The sequence below is a fragment of the Carettochelys insculpta genome, chromosome 22, assembly GCF_033958435.1.
Source record: "Carettochelys insculpta isolate YL-2023 chromosome 22, ASM3395843v1, whole genome shotgun sequence".
Lineage (NCBI taxonomy): Eukaryota > Metazoa > Chordata > Testudines > Carettochelyidae > Carettochelys > Carettochelys insculpta.
Genome location: NC_134158.1, coordinates 3,447,275 through 3,464,214, shown reverse-complemented (window position 1 = coordinate 3,464,214; position 16,940 = coordinate 3,447,275). Strand labels below are relative to the sequence as shown.

Below are 16,940 nucleotides of genomic sequence, written 5' to 3'. Positions count from 1 at the left end.
GTGGCAGAGCCGCGCTGCGGGGCGGGGCGGGGGCAGCGGAGGCCGCGGGAGGCGTATTAAAAGCCACGCCCAAGGCGAGACAGGGCAGTCGGTGGCAGAGCCGCGCTGCGGGGCGGGGCGGGGGCAGCGGAGGCCGCGGGAGGCGTATTAAAAGCCACGCCCAAGGCGAGACAGGGCAGTCGGTGGCAGAGCCGCGCTGCGGGGCGGGGCGGGGTGGCCGCTGGAAGCGAAAGCGAAAGCTTGTGCTGCGAGCTGGGAGCCAGGGCCGCGCGCGCGAGGTGAGCGGGGAGCGGGCGCGGGGTACCGCGGTCGCTCAGCTGCAGGGGGTCGCCAGGCGGGGCGGGGTGCGCCCCTCCCCCATTGGGGGAGCCGCCCCACCGCGCTGCAGGGCTGCGGAGATCGAGGGCATCAGCCAGGCCCGACAGCGGGCAGCCCTTGCCCTGGAGGGGCGCCGTGTTTGGAAGGCGCGGGGAGCCCGGGGCCCCCCAGGGAAGACGTGTGTGTGCGGGGCGGCGTTTAGGGCTACGGGCAGAGCTGGTGTCGGGCCTGGCTGGGGATGCCCTTCCTGACAGCTGGGCCTCGGACCGGGTGGACGTGGAACTTCCCTGTGTGGGGAATTCCGGCAGGCTGGGCGGTGGTTCCGCTGGAAATTGGAGCGACGCCCCCTGCCCCTAACCCCACAGACTGACAGAGCTGCGAAATCGCAGTGTGGGACTGCCCAAAGCTTTGCTTTTTCCCTTTCCCTTTGCCCTTTCATTCAGCACGTCCTAGTGTACTCGGGAGAGAACATCATGGCACGTTGTTGTATTCGGTAAGATATTTATAGCATGGTCTATAGTATATTGACTAGTGCCTGCTGCATATTTTATTTGTTGTATGAAACACTGTACATGTATCAGACGAGGGAGCCCTGCTAGTCTGTAGCTGCAAAAGCAACAAGAAGTCCTGTGGCACCTTACAGACTAACAGATATTTCAGAGCGTGAGCTTTCGTGGGCGACGACCTGCTTCGTCAGATGTCTGCAGGCTCAGAAGGATTTGATTGTCTACTGTAAAAGCGAGTTAGCGTCGGTGTCGCCAAACACGCACACGCCGGTGAAAAGTATTTCCTTCAACGACAGAAGAAATTCACAGAATCTGCAAAATGCCCTTTGAGAACTTTCCGGGGTTATTTAAACACATTTACTTTGTATCTTCTGGCAGGTGATGTGAACAGTTAATATTTTAGTGGTTATAAAATATTCGCTTGTCTAGCTCAGTGCCGGATGCCATTCGATAGTTACTGTCCGACTCCACTCCCAGTAATTTCCTGCAGCTTTTGAAAAATAAATACAAACGTGTAAACTCCTGATCTGGCGCAACTGCGAAAAGTTCAATCACTAAAAGTTGCGGAAAATGCTTAAAAAAACCTTTGATTTCATCCCTTGAAATTATAGAAAAATGAAAAGAAATCGCTCGTTACATTATACGTGCTGCTCACTCACATGGGCATTGCATGCACTGTTAGAAACTATCCATTATGTGGAATCTGTCGTATGTTTGACAGAGTTTGTCTGTCTGTCTGTCAGTCTGTCTGCTCCAGAACTCCTCCTCAGTGGTCAGAGCCAGGACCACCACACTCATTGCCCAGCTTCCCCGCCTCACGGCTTACAGCGAGGTCAGGGCTGGGTTGTGCTGGGACAATGGGCTGTGCCTGGACTGGGACTGCTTCTCCGACAACCATACAGAAAAGGGACAGAATCCCCAGGCAGGTGACAGGGGCTGGTGGGGACCTGCCTCCCCCTCAACTCCCAGGGACTGCCCCAGCCCAGCCTCCCACCCCCAGGTGCCCTTTAATGACGCTCTCCCCATCCCCTATTCATACAGGGACATTGCCGGGGGCTCCCCTTCGTCAGGGAGCGAGGGGAAAATGCACAGTTTGCTGTGTTCCGCACACGGGCTGGGGAGCACGGGGGTCAGGGGCAGGGGCAGGCAAGCCGCGCTCTTTGCTCTCGCTCCCTGTTTTGGAAAAATACAGTCATTTAACTCGAGCACATGCGTTTTCCTTGTAGTCCCCAAACCCGAGCCCTTCATTGAGTGACGGGCCCAAGCAATGCCGGGGCAGTGTGCAAATATTACTGTAGAGATGACTTCACATTTGAATGCGATAAAAATCACGGCACAAGGAATTAAAATGACACCTTTCCAAGGCAATGGTTTGACCTCCTTGAGCTGAAATGCGTCGCTTGGACTTTTCCCCTGTAAAATGTTGTCGGAAGTTGACACGTTCCTGCAAAATGTTTCTGTTTTGGTGAAACCACTTTCCCCCACCCCCATCCCCAACCTCCCACCCGCTCACGTGCCTGATTCCTGTCCCCTTCTTTGAAACGTGCAGCCTGCAGACCCAGATGTGCTGCTTGTCCGCTGGCACGTGGGTGGGGAGGAGCAGGTTTCACCCCAGGCCTTCATCGCTCAGAGCAGGAGCCTTGCTGGGCAGTGTGGAAGGAGCTGCTTTGCCAAGGGTGGCAATAGTAGGCTCTTATCCTGTGCCAGGGAGTGGATCCCAGTGGGGCACAGGCTCCGTGCGCGTGTGGGATGCCCAGGCAGAAGCTTTCCCTCCTGGGATGAGCTGCCCTCCCATTTCTTTCCCTGCCCAGGCGCAGGGTGGGGGTCTTTGGAGGAGCAGCCACTTCCCTTCTCATTCTTTGTCCCAATGGTTTCCACGTAGTTCAGCAGCTCCTGACCAGCCCAGAGGCCAGGCTGAGCCGCGCTGCCAGATGCTGGGAGCCCGTCACACCCAGGCCAGGGCTGCCCTGCTCACAGCCATCCTTCTCCTGGAATTCCAGCTTGCAGCAGCTGGTAAGAGGGGCCCTATCCTTAACAGTGCTGGGCGGCTGCGGGGCCCTAGCCGGCTGTCACGTCTGGCGGTTGGGGGCGGTGAGCTGGTCATGCCCTGGACTCAGGGTGAGAGCGCGGGCTCTAGTGCTTACTCATATGCACAGCAACATGTGGCAAAGGGAGTCACTGTCCATCTGTCCATCCCTCTACCCACCCATCCCTTTAGACTCACCCACCTGTCCCCTTACACACCATCCATCCACCCCCTTAGACTCAGCCACCTGTCCTGACACCCATCCATCCACCCCTTAGACTCACCCACCTGTCCCCTTACACCCCATCCATCCACCCCCCAGACTCACCCACCTGTCCCCTTATACCCCATCCATCCACCCCCTTAGACTCACCCACCTGTGACCTTACACCCCATCCATCCACCCCCTTAGACTCAGCCACGTGTCCCCTGACACCCCATCCATCCACCCCCTTAGACTCAGCCACGTGTCCCCTGACACCCCATCCATCCACCCCTTAGATTCAGCCACGTGTCCCCTGACACCCCATCCATCCACCCCTTAGACTCACCCACCTGTCCCCTGACACCCCATCCATCCACCCCCTTAGACTCAGCCACGTGTCCCCTGACACCCCATCCATCCACCCCTTAGATTCAGCCACCTGTCCCCTGAGACCCCATCCATCCACCCCTTAGACTCACCCACCTGTCCCCTTATACCCCATCCATCCACCCCTTAGACTCACCCACCTGTGACCTTACACCCCATCCATCCACCCCTTAGACTCAGCCACCTGTCCCCTTATACCCCATCCCTTCACCCATCCACTCACTCCCCATCCATCCCTCCATCCCCTTACACCCCATCCCCCCACATCATAGAATCCCAGGGCTGGAAGAGACCTCAGGAGGTCATCGAGTCCAGCCCCCTGCTTCAAGCAGGATCAACCCCCACTAAGTCGTCCCAGCCAGGGCTTAAAAGCCTCTAGGGATGGAGATCCCACCACCCCTCTCAGTAACGCATTCCGGTGCTTCACCACCCTCCTGGGGAACTGAAAAGGGAACCGCCCAGCATGGGGCTCGAACCCAGGGCCCACCGAGCTCTCCGGGCTGTGGTAAGCAGCTCGTTGGAAAATGCATATACCAATCCCACTACCTCCCACGAGCTAAGTGAGTGCGCCACCATTTGAGCTAAGTCCCCCCTCTTCCAACCATCATCCGACCTCTATCCATCCCCGCACGCCCCCGTCTATCCATTGATCCACCTTCCTCTCAAGACACGCCCCCACCCTGCCTGCACACACATCCCTCCTGGCTTCCCACCCGTGTTCCCCACTTTAGGCCTCCCCCAGCTGTCCCTGAGCCCCTCTCTCCGGGACTCTCTCTGGGCTGGGTTGTGGGGGAGGTGAACCCGCTTTCCCTCCGACCTGGCTCGTCTCTCTGCCCCTTTCCTCAGAGAGTTTCCAGGTGCTGGCTCCCCCCGGCCCCCTCTCCGCCCCGCTGGGCGGCACCGTGGAGCTGCGCTGCCACCTCTCCCCTGCGCTCAGCGCTCAGGACATGCAGGTGATGTGGAGCCGGCCTCAGCTGGGCCAGGACGTCCTGGTCTACCGGCCGGATGGGAGTGAGGCGCAGGGTGTGGCGTACCAGGGCCGGGCGGAGCTCCTGCGGGAGGAGATGCCGAGCGGCAGCCTGGCCCTGCGCCTCCGGAACCTCACCCTGCAGGACGAGGGGCGCTACCTCTGTGACGTCCAGTCTGACACCTTCTTCAACCACGCCACCCTGGAGCTCCGCCTGATGCGTGAGTCACCTGGGGCGGTGGGGGACCGAATTCCGCCTGCCTGGCTCTGGGGCTGGGGTGGGACGACCTGGGGAGCACGAAGCCGGCAGTATGCTGCAATCAAAGGCCGAGAAATGTCATCTGGCGACTACGCCCCCACCCCAGCCCAGTTGTGCTGGCTGAGCCAGAGCAGCCACCGTGGCCCCCCAGATCTTCATCCCTGCAACGGCAGGTATCTGCCCAGTTTCCAGCGCAAGCATCTCAGCTCCAATGTGCAGCTGTGGGCTCATCCCATGTCTCAACCTTGTGCTGTAAGGCCTGACCCGGGTCTGGGTTCGTCTTGCGCTCAGAGCTGTGTGTAGTGCTGCTGACCTCCTGGGAGGGACATAGGCTTGCCTGGGTCCATCTACTGTGGGGAACTGCCAGGTCCTAGCCCGCCAGCTTCTTTTATATCGCCCTGCTGCAGAGACAGCTGCTGTAACCTGCCTAGAGGACCTGTTTTCCTGCTCCTCTCGCTGGGATGGGGTGTGGCAAGGCCTTTGGCCTCAAGTAGGGCATCGGGGCTTTGTACCTCCCATCCCTTTGTGGTGCTGATGAGCTGTCAGGTGGAGACCTGTGTCCAGTTCAGGGCTGCAGAAAACCATGGACAAGCTGTGGGGGCGTCCACAGGAGAGCCACAGAGCACTCAAAGGTTAAGCAAACTGGACCGAGGAGGAGAGGCTGAAAGACTGGGGCACGTCTGGTCCTCAGAGGAGAAGATGGAGGAGGGGACTTGTGACCCCTCTTCAGACACGTTAAGCGGTGCTACAAAGAGGACAGTGGTCAGTTGTTCTCCGTGTCAAGTCAAATCAAATTCTTCTCCATAACAAATCCAATCAGCGTCGCAGTCGTCTGCATGGTAACGTGAGAGGTGTGGGGAATCAGCAGGAGGAACCTGCAATGCCAGTAGATAGTAATATTAATACTGAACTAGTAGTGTAAATATTAACCCTAATACTGTGTTTATTAATACTAAATAAACATAACTGTGGCACAGTTGGTATCACAGAGACATGGTGGGATAACGCACATGACTGGAATATTGGTACAGAAGGGAACGGTTTGATTAGGAAAGACAGGCAGGGAAAAAGGAACAGGGTATTGCCTTACGTTTTAAAAATACATACACTTGGACTGCGGTTGAGATGGACATAGGAGAGATGCCAAAAGTCTCTGGATGAGAATAAAAGAGAGAAAAACAAGGAAGATGTCACGGTCGGGATCTGCTGCAGACCACCTAGCCAGGAAGAAGAGGTGGATGAGGCTGTTTTAAAGCACTAACAAAATCTTGCAAAGCACAGGGCTTGGTGGTGATGGGGGACCTGAACTGTCCGGACATCCACTGGGAACATAACGCAGCAGGCCCAGATGATTGGAGACAGTTTTTTATTCCAGAATGTGGAGAAAACTACTAGTAGGCCGTTGCAGATTTGACTTTGACAGACAGGGAGGAACTGGTTGAGAATTTGGAAGTGATCCTGAAATCACAGAGCTCGTGGTTCTGAGGAATGGTGGGTAGGAGCACAGCAAAATACAATGGCCCAAGAGGAAAAGCTGAAGACCCTTGGCAGTTTTTTAAAAAGACGTTATTAAAGACACAAGAGCAAACTACCCCACTGCACAGGAAAGATAGGAAGTAAAGCAGAAGACCGTCCTGATTTAACCAGGAGATCAAAGGTCTAAGACTCAGAGGCTACGTCTGCACTGGAAGTATCTGCCGACAGATTGCTGCTACATCCCACTTGCTCTGTTGACAGAGAACTGCCAGATGGCACTGCCCTCTGGTGACAGAAAGCAGAACGGTTGACAGAAGTGTCTACACAGCATGTGTCTAGACAGAACTCCGTCGACAGAGAGGTATGCCTCAGATTTTTGAGGGATGACACCGTCGAGACAAATGCAGAGTTCTGTCGAGACTCTGTTGACAGAACACAGTGGCCGTGGCTACACTAGCCCCCGCCTTTCGGAAGCAGCATGCTAATGAGTCACTCCAGCAGGTGCTATTGAGGTGCTGCCATGAATACGCAGCACCTCATTTGCATCATGGTGGCCATGCGCATTTAGAAAGTGCTGCTTTGGAAATGCATGCCATTCGGTTTTGGGAAGAAGGGGCTTTCCAAGTCCGGGGGTCCTTTCGAAAGGCTGCTGGCTGCATGGGCAGTGTGCATTTCACAAGTGCCACTTTCGAAACGCTCACAGCTGCCATTATGCTAACAAGACGCTGCATATTCATGGCAGCACTCATTAGCATCTGCCAAAGTGGCTCATTAGCATGCCACTTCCGAAAGGCGGGGGCTAGTGTAGTCACAGCCTATGTGTGTAGACGCTCCCTGAGTTACATCGACAGGAGGCCCCTTCTGTCAACAAAACTCTCTAGTGTAGACACAGCCAAAAAGTCCTACAGAAAGTGGAAAATAGATCAAATTATGAAGGACAAACATAAACGAACAACACAAATACAGTATGTAGGAGCGAGATTAGAACGGCACAGTTACAAAACGAGCTCAGACTGGCTAGAGACATAGAGGGTAACAAGAGAACATTCTACTAATATACTAGAAGCAAGAGGAAGATCAAGGACAGGGCAGGACTGTTACTTAACAAAGAGGGGCAAACAATCAGAGAACGTGTGGAATTGGCAGCGGTGCTTAATGACTTCCTTGTTTCAGTTTTTACCAAGAAGGTTGGTGGTGACTGGACACCTGGAATAGTGAATTCTGGAGAAAATGAAGTAGATTCAGAAGTTGAAATAGGAAAAGAACAAGTTAAGATTACTTAGGAAAGTTAGATGTCTCTAAATCACCGGGGCCTGATGAATTCCATCCTAGAATACGCAAGGAGCTGACAGAGGAGGTACCTGAGCCATTAACAGTCATCTTTGAAAAGTCATGGAAGATGGGAGAAATTCCCAAAGCCTGGAAGAGGGCAAATATAACTGCCATCTATAGAAAGGGGAATAAAGACAACTCAGGAAATTATGGACCAGTCAGCTCCTGTGCCAGAAAGATAATGGAGCAAATCATGAAGGAATCCATCAGTAAACATCTCTAAGATAATATGATAAGTAACAGTTGGCATGGGCTGGTCAAGGATAAATGATGTCAAACCCACCTGATCGCTTTCTTTGACAGGATAACAAGCCTTGTGGGTAAGGGGGAAGTGGTAGCTGTGGTATACTTAGACTTTAGAAAAGCATTTGGTGGTCTCACATGTGACCTTTTCATAAATAAACAAGGGAACTGTAACCTAGATGGGGCTGCTGTAAGGTGGGTGTTTAACTGACAGGATAACAATTGTCAGAGGGAGGTTATTAATGGTTCTCAGTCATGTGGAAGGGCATAACAAGTGGGGGTCCACAAAGGTCTGTTTTGGGCTCAGTTCTATTCAGTATCTTCATCAGCCATTTAGATATTGGTATGGAGAGTACACTCATTAAGTTTGCAGATGATCCCAAGCTGGGAGGGGTTGCAACTGCTTTGGAAGATAGGCTCATAATTCAAAATGGTCTGGACAAACTGGAGAAATGGTCTGAGATAAACAGGATGAAGTTTAATAAGGACAAATGCAAAGTGCTCCACTTAGGGAAGAACAATCAGTTTCACACATACAGAATGGGAAGAATCTTGTAGCACTTTAAAGACTAACAAAATGATTTATTCAGTCATGAGCTTTCATGGGACAGACCCACTTCTTCAGATCTGGAAAATTCTGATGACTGAGACGAAGATTGAACAGTAAGTCCCTTTGTTTAAGGATGCAGAGCTCAGCTATAATTTATCAGAAGTTTCCAGATCTGAAGAAGTGGGTCTGTCCCACAAAAGCTCATCACCTAATAAATTATTTTGTTAGTCTTTAAAGGGCTACATGACAGCTGGTTTGTTTTGTGAAGATACAAACTAGCACGGCTACCTCACTGTGAAAATGGGAAGTGGCTGTCTAGGACAGAGAACTGCAGAAAGGGATTTAGAGGTCATAATGGACCACAAGCTACATATGAGTCAACAGTGTGATGCTGTTGCAAAAAAAGCAAACATGAGTCTGGGATGCACTAACAGGAGTGTTGTGAGCAAGACGCAGGAAGTCATTCTTTCACTCTACTCTGTGCTGATTGGGCCTGAATTGGAGTTTGGTGTCCAGTTTTGAGGGATGTAGAGAAATTGGAGAAGGTCCAGAGAAGAGCAGAAAAGGATGATTAAAGGTCTAGAGAACATGAGCTCTGAGGGAAGGCTGAAAGAATTGTGCATGTTTAGTTTAGAAAGGAGAAGACTGAGCAGGGACATGATAGCAGTTTACAAGTACCTGAAAGAGGGTTACAAAGAGGAGGAAGAAAAAATGTTCCCTTGGCTTTTGAGGACAGGACAAGGAGCAATGGGCTTAAACTGCAGCAAGGGAGGTTTAAGCTGGACATTAGGAAAAAAATTCCCAACTGTCAGGGTGGTTAAACACTGGAATAATTTGCCTGGGGAGGTTGTGGAATCTCCATCACTGGAGATTTTTAAGATCGGGTTATAGAAAACCTATTTGGGATGGTTTAGATGGTGCTTGGCCCTGCCGGTTGGCCTCTCAAGACGCTTTTACCTCTGATGTTTCTGGGACTCTTCCAGGTCACCTCTCTTGGGTAAACTTGGGGGTTCACTAGAGGAGAACCAGGTCCCTGGTTGACCCTAAGGAGTGGGGAGAGCAGGAAATCAGGGGAGGATTCTGGCTGATTTGTTCCAGGCTCTGGCTCGGACCCACAGCTCCACATCGATGCGTACGAGAACAAGGGGCTCTCAGTGACGTGTCTGTCTGCAGGGTGGTACCCAGAACCCAGTGTGCACTGGAAAAACAGCCATGGGGAGATCCAGAGTCCAGGGTCCGCACGGACACAGCGCAGTGAGGATGGCCTGTTCAGCATCTCCAGCTCCATTGTGCTGACTGATCACTCAGATCCCGAGCTGACCTGCGTCATCAGACCCGGCTCGCCCAGCCCAGAGAAAGTATCAGCCATTCTCATCTCCGGTGAGCTAGTGACAGAACCAGGAAACAGAGATCTCTGGGGGGCACACGGGTATTTGCAGACTGTGAAAAATTCACGGCAAGGGCAAATGCTTACTGAGGGTCTGGGCAGCGCCCAGCCTGATGGGGCCCTGATCTCGGTCACCGTGTGTCTGGGCGGCGCCCAGCCTCACGGGGCCCTGATCTCGGTCACCGTGTGTCTGGGCGGCGCCCGGCCTGACGGGGCCCTGATCTCGGTCACTGTGTGTCTGGGCAGCACCTGGCCTGACGGGGCCCTGATCTCGGTCACCGTGTGTCTGGGGGCACCCGGCCCGACGGGGCCCTGATCTCGGTCACCGTGTGTCTGGGCGGGGCCCAGCCCGACGGGGCCCTGATCTCGGTCACTGTGTGTCTGGGCGGCGCCCGGCCCGACGGGGCCCTGATCTCGGTCACCGTGTGTCTGGGCGGGGCCCGGCCCGACGGGGCCCTGATCTCGGTCACCGTGTGTCTGGGCGGCGCCCGGCCCGACGGGGCCCTGATCTCGGTCACCGTGTGTCTGGGCGGCGCCCGGCCCGACGGGGCCCTGATCTCGGTCACCGTGTGTCTGGGCGGCGCCCGGCCCGACGGGGCCCTGATCTCGGTCACAGTGTGTCTGGGCAGAGACTGGTGAGATATGGATCTCAGGCTGCTGGAACCCTGAGACCTGTGTCTCTTGTTCTGAACACTGTTGTGTCATTGTTCCATTGTATTCCACAAGTGTCTTATGTGTCTTACTATTAGATTTCCAGCTGTTTCTCTGTGTTCTGAGTTTTCCCAGCACTTGGCACAGTTGCGCCCTGCTCTCTGGCTGAGGATCCCAGCTCATGTGAACCATCCCCATAATAGTGTAATAACCTTATTAGAGCTGCTTGGAAGATGTACCAGGGCAGATGCCTTCATAGGAAACCTGCCGTGACAATATCTGTCACCGCCAAATACTTGTCTGGAGTTAGTCAGACCGAGTCATTGGACTTTCTCATTTTGTTCTGAAAACATCAAAATGTTTCCAGTCAGTGTTATCGTCCGGGTTCAGTTTGTGTTGACCTGGATAATATATTGGGCTATTCATACTCTACTAAGTTATAATACAGGGTCAGCAGCTGTTCCCAGGTGGATTGCTGAAATTTGACTTTTTTTATCTCTATATACAGGTTGAGTGCTGGGGATACTCTTTAGAGTGTCTAAGGGCAGGTCTACACAGCAAAGTTATTTTGAAATAACTATCCTAGTGGCTAATAATTTCAAAACAGTGGATGGCTTATTTGGCAAACCTCATTGCACAAGGAACAGCGCCTATTTTGAACCCAACGGCTGTATTTCGACACAAGCTCTGTGTGTGTCAAGGCTCTTTTTCCAAACAGCTCAGTGCTATTTCAAAATGCATTTTGTGTGCAGCAGTGTTATTTCGAAATAAGGGATTCCGGAACAACTCGTCCGGAATAGGGTTTTTTTGGGAAAAGACTGCTGTGTCTATATACCTTGATCGTCCTACTTACAACAGCTTCATTAATAAATGAATGAAGAAGCAGGGATTTACCTTTTAGGTGGTGGTTGGTAGCATTGGCTGGTCTTTTGTTAATCCAGAAGCAGCCTGGCTTTGGGCGAGCTCCCGGCTACATGGGGAGGTGAGCTGTGGCTGAGCTCCCACCTCACGTGTCTATGATAATCGGCTCTTGTGCCGCTCTTGGCACGCATGCTGGGGATTGCTGACCCCGTTACGTTTGTTTTATGGTAGACTTATGGGATCTAGGGTGAGAGTTTGTATTGCACTGTAACCCTTGGAATTCCCAAAGCCAAACTGGTTTCACAGCCTTGAACTCAAGTGCTCGGATGGCTCAGAATTGGAGGTTTCACCATTCTCATTCTGGCATCTCACCAGTTCCTTCCAGCCAGAACACAAACAGGTATCAAATTTGCTGCTGGAATGGAAAGTCCATTTTCCATCTGCTTTACCCAATATTCCCAGCTTAAAAGCATCCTTGGGAAATAAACACTAACAATGAACTGCTTCTGGCCTTCTCTGTCTGTCCCAGAGGAGCTCAAAAGGCCCTGCCCTGTTACCAGCTGGTTTTCCAGCTGTGGATCACACCTGCCTGGAGCAGAGAGGTCACACACGCTAACCTGTGTTCTCTTCTCTTTGCAGATGTGTTCCTCCGCAAAGGTTCTGTGTGGCCAGTCCTACTCTACGTGATCCTGTTGATTTGTCTTTGTCTTGTTGGCTTGGCTGCCAGCCTCATGTGGAGGATTCGCAGAGAGAAAGGTAAAGCCTTTTGCCACCAGAAAGAAAGAAATGAGATGTTCTTCAACAACAGTGATTGTTTATCTCTCCTTGTTTTCCAGGGGACATGAACGCCACCCTGAGTAAGTTCCTTCCTCCCCAGCCATTCCTGGACATTGGGCTGTGGTAGCTGAGACTGGGGAACAGCATTTTTAAATCACGGGGGTGGGGGGCAGGGCAGTGAGCATGGCCGGCCTTTCCTTCGGTGGCCGGCCAACGGTCGCGCCATCAAGGGGCTGGGCTGTTACGCACAGAAAGGCAGCGAGGGGGCCCTGAAGGGATCCACCTGCCTGAACCACCCCAACATGGCATCTAGGGGAGAGACAGGCGCAGTCTGCAGACGCAAACTTTGATCCGGTGACATGGAAATGTGCTGTGGATTCGCGGCTGGGCCCCCGGTCGTCCGAGTTGGGAAAGCCCAGCCCAGCTCCCAGGCCACAGACAATCTGTGTTTGAATCCAGCTCTCCCAAAATGCCCCTCTAATGTGAGAGCAAAAGTAATTCAAATACGCTCAGACCCGGGAGGGAAGTTTCATTCGGGTCCAGGAAGCTCTACTGTCAAGCTCAGCTGGGGGGTGGGAGGGGGCAAGCAGAGAACATTGCGTTCTGCACACCAAGTCATGTGCAGATGTGTGCCAGCGCTGTTGGCTGTGGGCAGCTGCCCGCCCATGTGCTCAGCTCCTGGGGAGCGCTGGTGGCTGGGCCAGATATGGGGCATTGCTTCCTCTGTGGCGGCATGAGTTAACAGTGGGCCCACAGGGAGGAGCGGGTGGGTTTGGGACGCAGGCCTGGGCTAACGTCGTGTCTGTTTGTGTCCGCAGGGGATCGCCGCGGCAGACCAAGTGAGTGTGAATTGCCTCTCTTGTCTATACGTTACCCAGCCAGGCAACTGCCTGCCTGACTCACCCCGCTCTCCTCTTCTCTTCTCATTTCAGGTTGGAAAGAAGCCTTTCTCAGAGCCGGTAAATAAGCCAGAGTTAGGGGTAGGGGCTGTGGGTGGGCAGCTGGGAGACCAGACTCCTGAATTCTGTCCCAAGCTCAGGGGTCTTGTGGCTTAGAGTCGGGAGACCCAGGACATTTGGGTTCTCTGTCTAATTCAGGGATGGCAGGGGGGCCTAGTGGGTTAGACGAGGAGAGCCAGGACTCCTGGGTTCTATCCCTGCTCCCCAGGAAGACAGGGTGCCTGGTGGATTGTAGCCAGGAGCCAGGACTCCTGGGTTCTATCCCTGCTCCCCAGGAAGACAGGGTGCCTGGTGGACTGTAGCTGGGAGCCGGGACTCCTGGGTTCTATCCCTGCTCCCCAGGAAGACAGGGTGCCTGGTGGATTGTAGCCAGGAGCCGGGACTCCTGGGTTCTATCCCTGCCCCCGAGGAGGACAGGGTGCCTGGTGGATTGTAGCTGGGAGCCGGGACTCCTGGGTTCTATCCCTGCTGCCCAGGAAGACAGGGTGCCTGGTGGATTGTAGCTGGGAGCCGGGACTCCTGGGTTCTATCCCTGCCCCCGAGGAGGACAGGGTGCCTGGTGGATTGTAGCTGGGACTCCTGGGTTCTATCCCTGCTCCCCAGGAAGACAGGGTGCCTGGTGGATTGTAGCTGGGAGCCGGGACTCCTGGGTTCTATCCCTGCTCCCCAGGAAGACAGGGTGCCTGGTGGATTGTAGCCAGGAGCCGGGACTCCTGGGTTCTATCCCTGCCCCCCAGGAGGACAGGGTGCCTGGTGGATTGTAGCCAGGACTCCTGGGTTTTCTCCACAGCTCTGAAAGAGGAGTGGAGTTCAGTGGTTCCAGCTGCAGGGGGTTGGTGGTCAGGACTCCTGGGCTCTATCACAGCTCGGGATGTGGTAAGCTGCAGTTTAAGCAGCAGGTACTGGAGTTGTGCTTTAGAAAGTCGCATTCTCCTGCTGGAGCAACGTACATTTTTGAAATGAACAAACAAGTCTCCCCCTGAAACTGAGCTCTCCGCCTGCCCACTGCCTCTCTCTGTCTGTCTCTAGCAAATGTGACCCTAGACCCGAAAACAGCCCATGCCAGTCTGGAGCTGTCTCCAGATAGGAAAGGCCTGTGGAACACAGGTACCAGACAGGCGCCGCCTGACGAGCCAGAGAGATACGACATGTACCCCTGCGTGCTGGGCGCCCAGGGCTACGGGTCTGGGACGCATTACTGGGACGTGGAGGTGCCTGGCACAGGGGGCTGGGCGCTGGGCGTCACCCGGGCATCTGCTGGCCGCAAGGGATGGTTCCACTTCAGCCCCGAGCAAGGCACCTGGGCCATCCAGCTCTCCGTGGGCCAGTACCGGGCAGTCACTGCTGAATGGGACCCGCTGCACCCGTCCCAGAGCCCTGGCAGGATCCGGGTGTATCTGGACTATGAGGGAGGGGTGGTGGGCTTCTACGATGCCGACACCATGGCCCTCATCCATGCCTTCACCGCCTCCTTTGGGGGGAAGGTCCACCCCTTCTTCTGGCTCTGGTCTGTGGGCACCTCCCTCAGGCTGTGTTCCTAGCCCTCTCCCAGCCACATCTCTGCTGATGCATCACACCAGCCACACGACGGGTGCGGGACAGCACCCACCTTTCAACACGTTTTGTCAGAACGAGCTGCTAGCCACGATTTCTGAATGACGGCCCCTTGCTGGCAGGCTCTTTTCACACTATAGGAGTGGAAATCATCTTGTTCTTTACATACAACCAGCCAGTTCCATTCCACGCACAGATAACGTCTTCCCAGGACTGAGTGGGGCACGTCTGTGGCACTTCTATGAAGTTGATGCATGGTGTGCCTCAGTTTCCCTAATGTGCTGCATTGTTACCCACTGCAGGGGGGAAGAGCTCTCTGCTCTTAGGGCAGGTGAGGACACTGCCCAGCTGTCTGGGCCTCTCTCCCCATGTCAGGGGAGAGTCTGAGAAGACAATGGTAGACCTAGTCACTACAGCATTGGCACCTAGTATCCAAGGTTGCAGAGGGAGATGGATTTCCCCACTTACCATAGGGACTGGAGAACTTCCACCAGCTGGAGCACAAAGGACTTGGGAGGTGTGCCCTTGTAGCCAAGAAGGCTAATGGCATGCTGGAGTGTGTTAGCAGAAGCATTTCCAGCAGATCTAGAGAAGTTATTATTCCCCTCTACTTGGCACTGGTCAGGCCATCTCTGGAGTATTGAGTCCAGTTCTGGGGCCCCCAGTATAGAAAGGATGTGGATGCATTGGAGAGGGACAGCGGAGGGCAATAAAAATGATTAGGGGCCTGGAGCACGTAATCTGTGAGGAGAGGCTGAGAAATTTGGGCTTATTTAGTTTGCAGAAGAGAAGAGCGAGGGGCAATTTGATAGCAGCCTTCAACTTCCTGATGAGGGCTCTAGAGAGGATGGAGAGAGGCTGTTCTCAGAGGTGACAGATGGCAGAACAAGGAGAAATGGTCTGAAGTTACAGAGGGGGAGGGGGAGTTTGGATATTAGGAAAAACTGTTTCCCAAGGAGGGTGGTGAAGCACGGGGATGTGTTATTGAGAGAGGTGGTGAATTCTCCATCCCTAGGGGTTTTCAACTCCCCTCTTGACCAAGCCCTGGCTAGGATGATTTAGTTGGGGTAGATCCAGCTTGGGGCAGGGGGCTGCACTCAATGGCTACGTCTACGCGTGCCCCAAACTTCGAAATGGCCATGCAAATGGCCATTTCGAAGTTTACTAATGAAGCGCTGAAATGCATATTCAGCGCTTCATTAGCATGCGGGCGGCAGCGGCGCTTCGAAATTGACGAGCCTTGGCGCCGCGCGGCGCGTCCAGACGGGGCTCCTTTTCGAAAGGACGCCACCTTCTTCGAAGTCCCCTTATTCCCATGAGCTCACGGGAATAAGGGGACTTCGAAGTAGGTGGCGTGCTTTCGAAAAGGAGCCCCGTCTGGACGCGCCGCGCGGCGCCAAGGCGCGTCAATTTCGAAGCGCTGCTGCCGCCCGCATGCTGATGAAGCGCTGAATATGCATTTCAGCGCTTTATTAGTAAACTTCGAAATGGCCATTTGCATGGCCATTTCGAAGTTTGGGGCACGTGTAGACGCAGCCAATGACTCCTGACGTCCCTTCCAGCCCGAGGATTGTATGAGGTAGGGAGAAGAACTGACAGCTGGGAGTCTGACCAAAGAGATCAGATGGGCTTGGCTGGGCTCTGGGTTCCCAGCGTGGTCGGCAGGAGTCAACCTTCTGTTCTCTGGGCTCCCCAGGCTGGGTCCCAGCTGACTAATAAACCTGACTGTTGGGAGAACACTGTGTGGTGTCCTTGTGAGTGCTGGGTGAGGGGCTGGAATCCCCGTGCGAGGCAGGTGGGCTGCAGCCCAGAGTCCAGGGGGTCGTAAGGCTGTGTGGCTTAGCCCAGAGGCAGAGGGAGACCGCTCGAGGGGCTGGCACATGCAGGGTTCGTCCTAGGGCCTGCCAAAGTGGGACGGGGGTCAGGAGGTGCGTAGCATTGACCCTGTGAATCTGTGATGCCTGCCAACATGGGTCCCTGCACAGGCCAGACACAGTCCCAGGGGATCAGAGAGGGTCAGGTGCCCGGGGAAGAGGGAGAAGGGAGGCAGCTGCAGCGGGTCAGCACCCAGTTCCTCTTTGTGCCGCTCCGTCCCTTTGCCAAAGCTGGAGAAATTTGGCACAGCGGAGACCTGGACAGAGCACCCGACGGCAGTTCTAGGGCCGTCTCTGTCTGCGCCGCGCCGGACCCGGACGGAGCACCCGACGGCAGTTCTAGGGCCGTCTCTGTCTGCGCCGCGCCGGACCCGGACGGAGCACCCGACGGCGGTTCTAGGGCTGCCCAGACAGAGGACCCGCCGGTGATTCTAAGGCTGCCCAGACAGAGGACCCAACGGCGGTTCTAGGGCTGTTGTCTGTCTGCGTGCTGTGCTGGACCCAGGCACAGGACCCGCCGGTGATTCTAAGGCTGCCCAGACAGAGGACCCAACGGCGGTTCTAGGGCTGCCCACTGACCCTGTGAGCTCTGGAGCCTACCATGCAGG

General features: G+C 54.6%; 1 protein-coding gene across 2 annotated transcripts; it reads left to right on the top strand.

The window, feature by feature from the left end:
• Window positions 1–174: 174 nt before the first annotated feature.
• On the top strand, window positions 175–15,594 carry LOC142024861 (butyrophilin subfamily 1 member A1-like). Of its 2 annotated transcripts, XM_075017150.1 has the most exons (10): window positions 233–278; window positions 762–811; window positions 2,707–2,837; window positions 4,289–4,630; window positions 9,368–9,649; window positions 11,808–11,924; window positions 12,005–12,025; window positions 12,764–12,784; window positions 12,878–12,904; window positions 13,934–15,594. In XM_075017150.1, exons 2-10 carry the CDS (start codon window positions 792–794, stop codon window positions 14,443–14,445), a joined length of 1,473 nt encoding a protein of 490 aa, XP_074873251.1. In that variant the 5' UTR covers window positions 233–278; window positions 762–791; the 3' UTR covers window positions 14,446–15,594. The 2 variants fall into 2 exon arrangements, with proteins under 2 accessions (XP_074873252.1, XP_074873251.1); XM_075017151.1 differs by lacking the exon at window positions 762–811 and having other exon boundaries at window positions 175–278.
• The last annotated feature ends 1,346 nt before the right edge of the window (window positions 15,595–16,940 follow it).

Coding starts and splice junctions, on each gene's coding strand:
- LOC142024861 (XM_075017150.1), top strand. CDS start 792: ATGGCACGTTGTTGTATTCG. Junction 2,838..4,288: donor ATTCCAGCTTGCAGCAGCTG/GTAAGAGGGGCC, acceptor CCCTTTCCTCAG/AGAGTTTCCAGGTGCTGGCT. Junction 11,925..12,004: donor GAGGATTCGCAGAGAGAAAG/GTAAAGCCTTTT, acceptor CTTGTTTTCCAG/GGGACATGAACGCCACCCTG.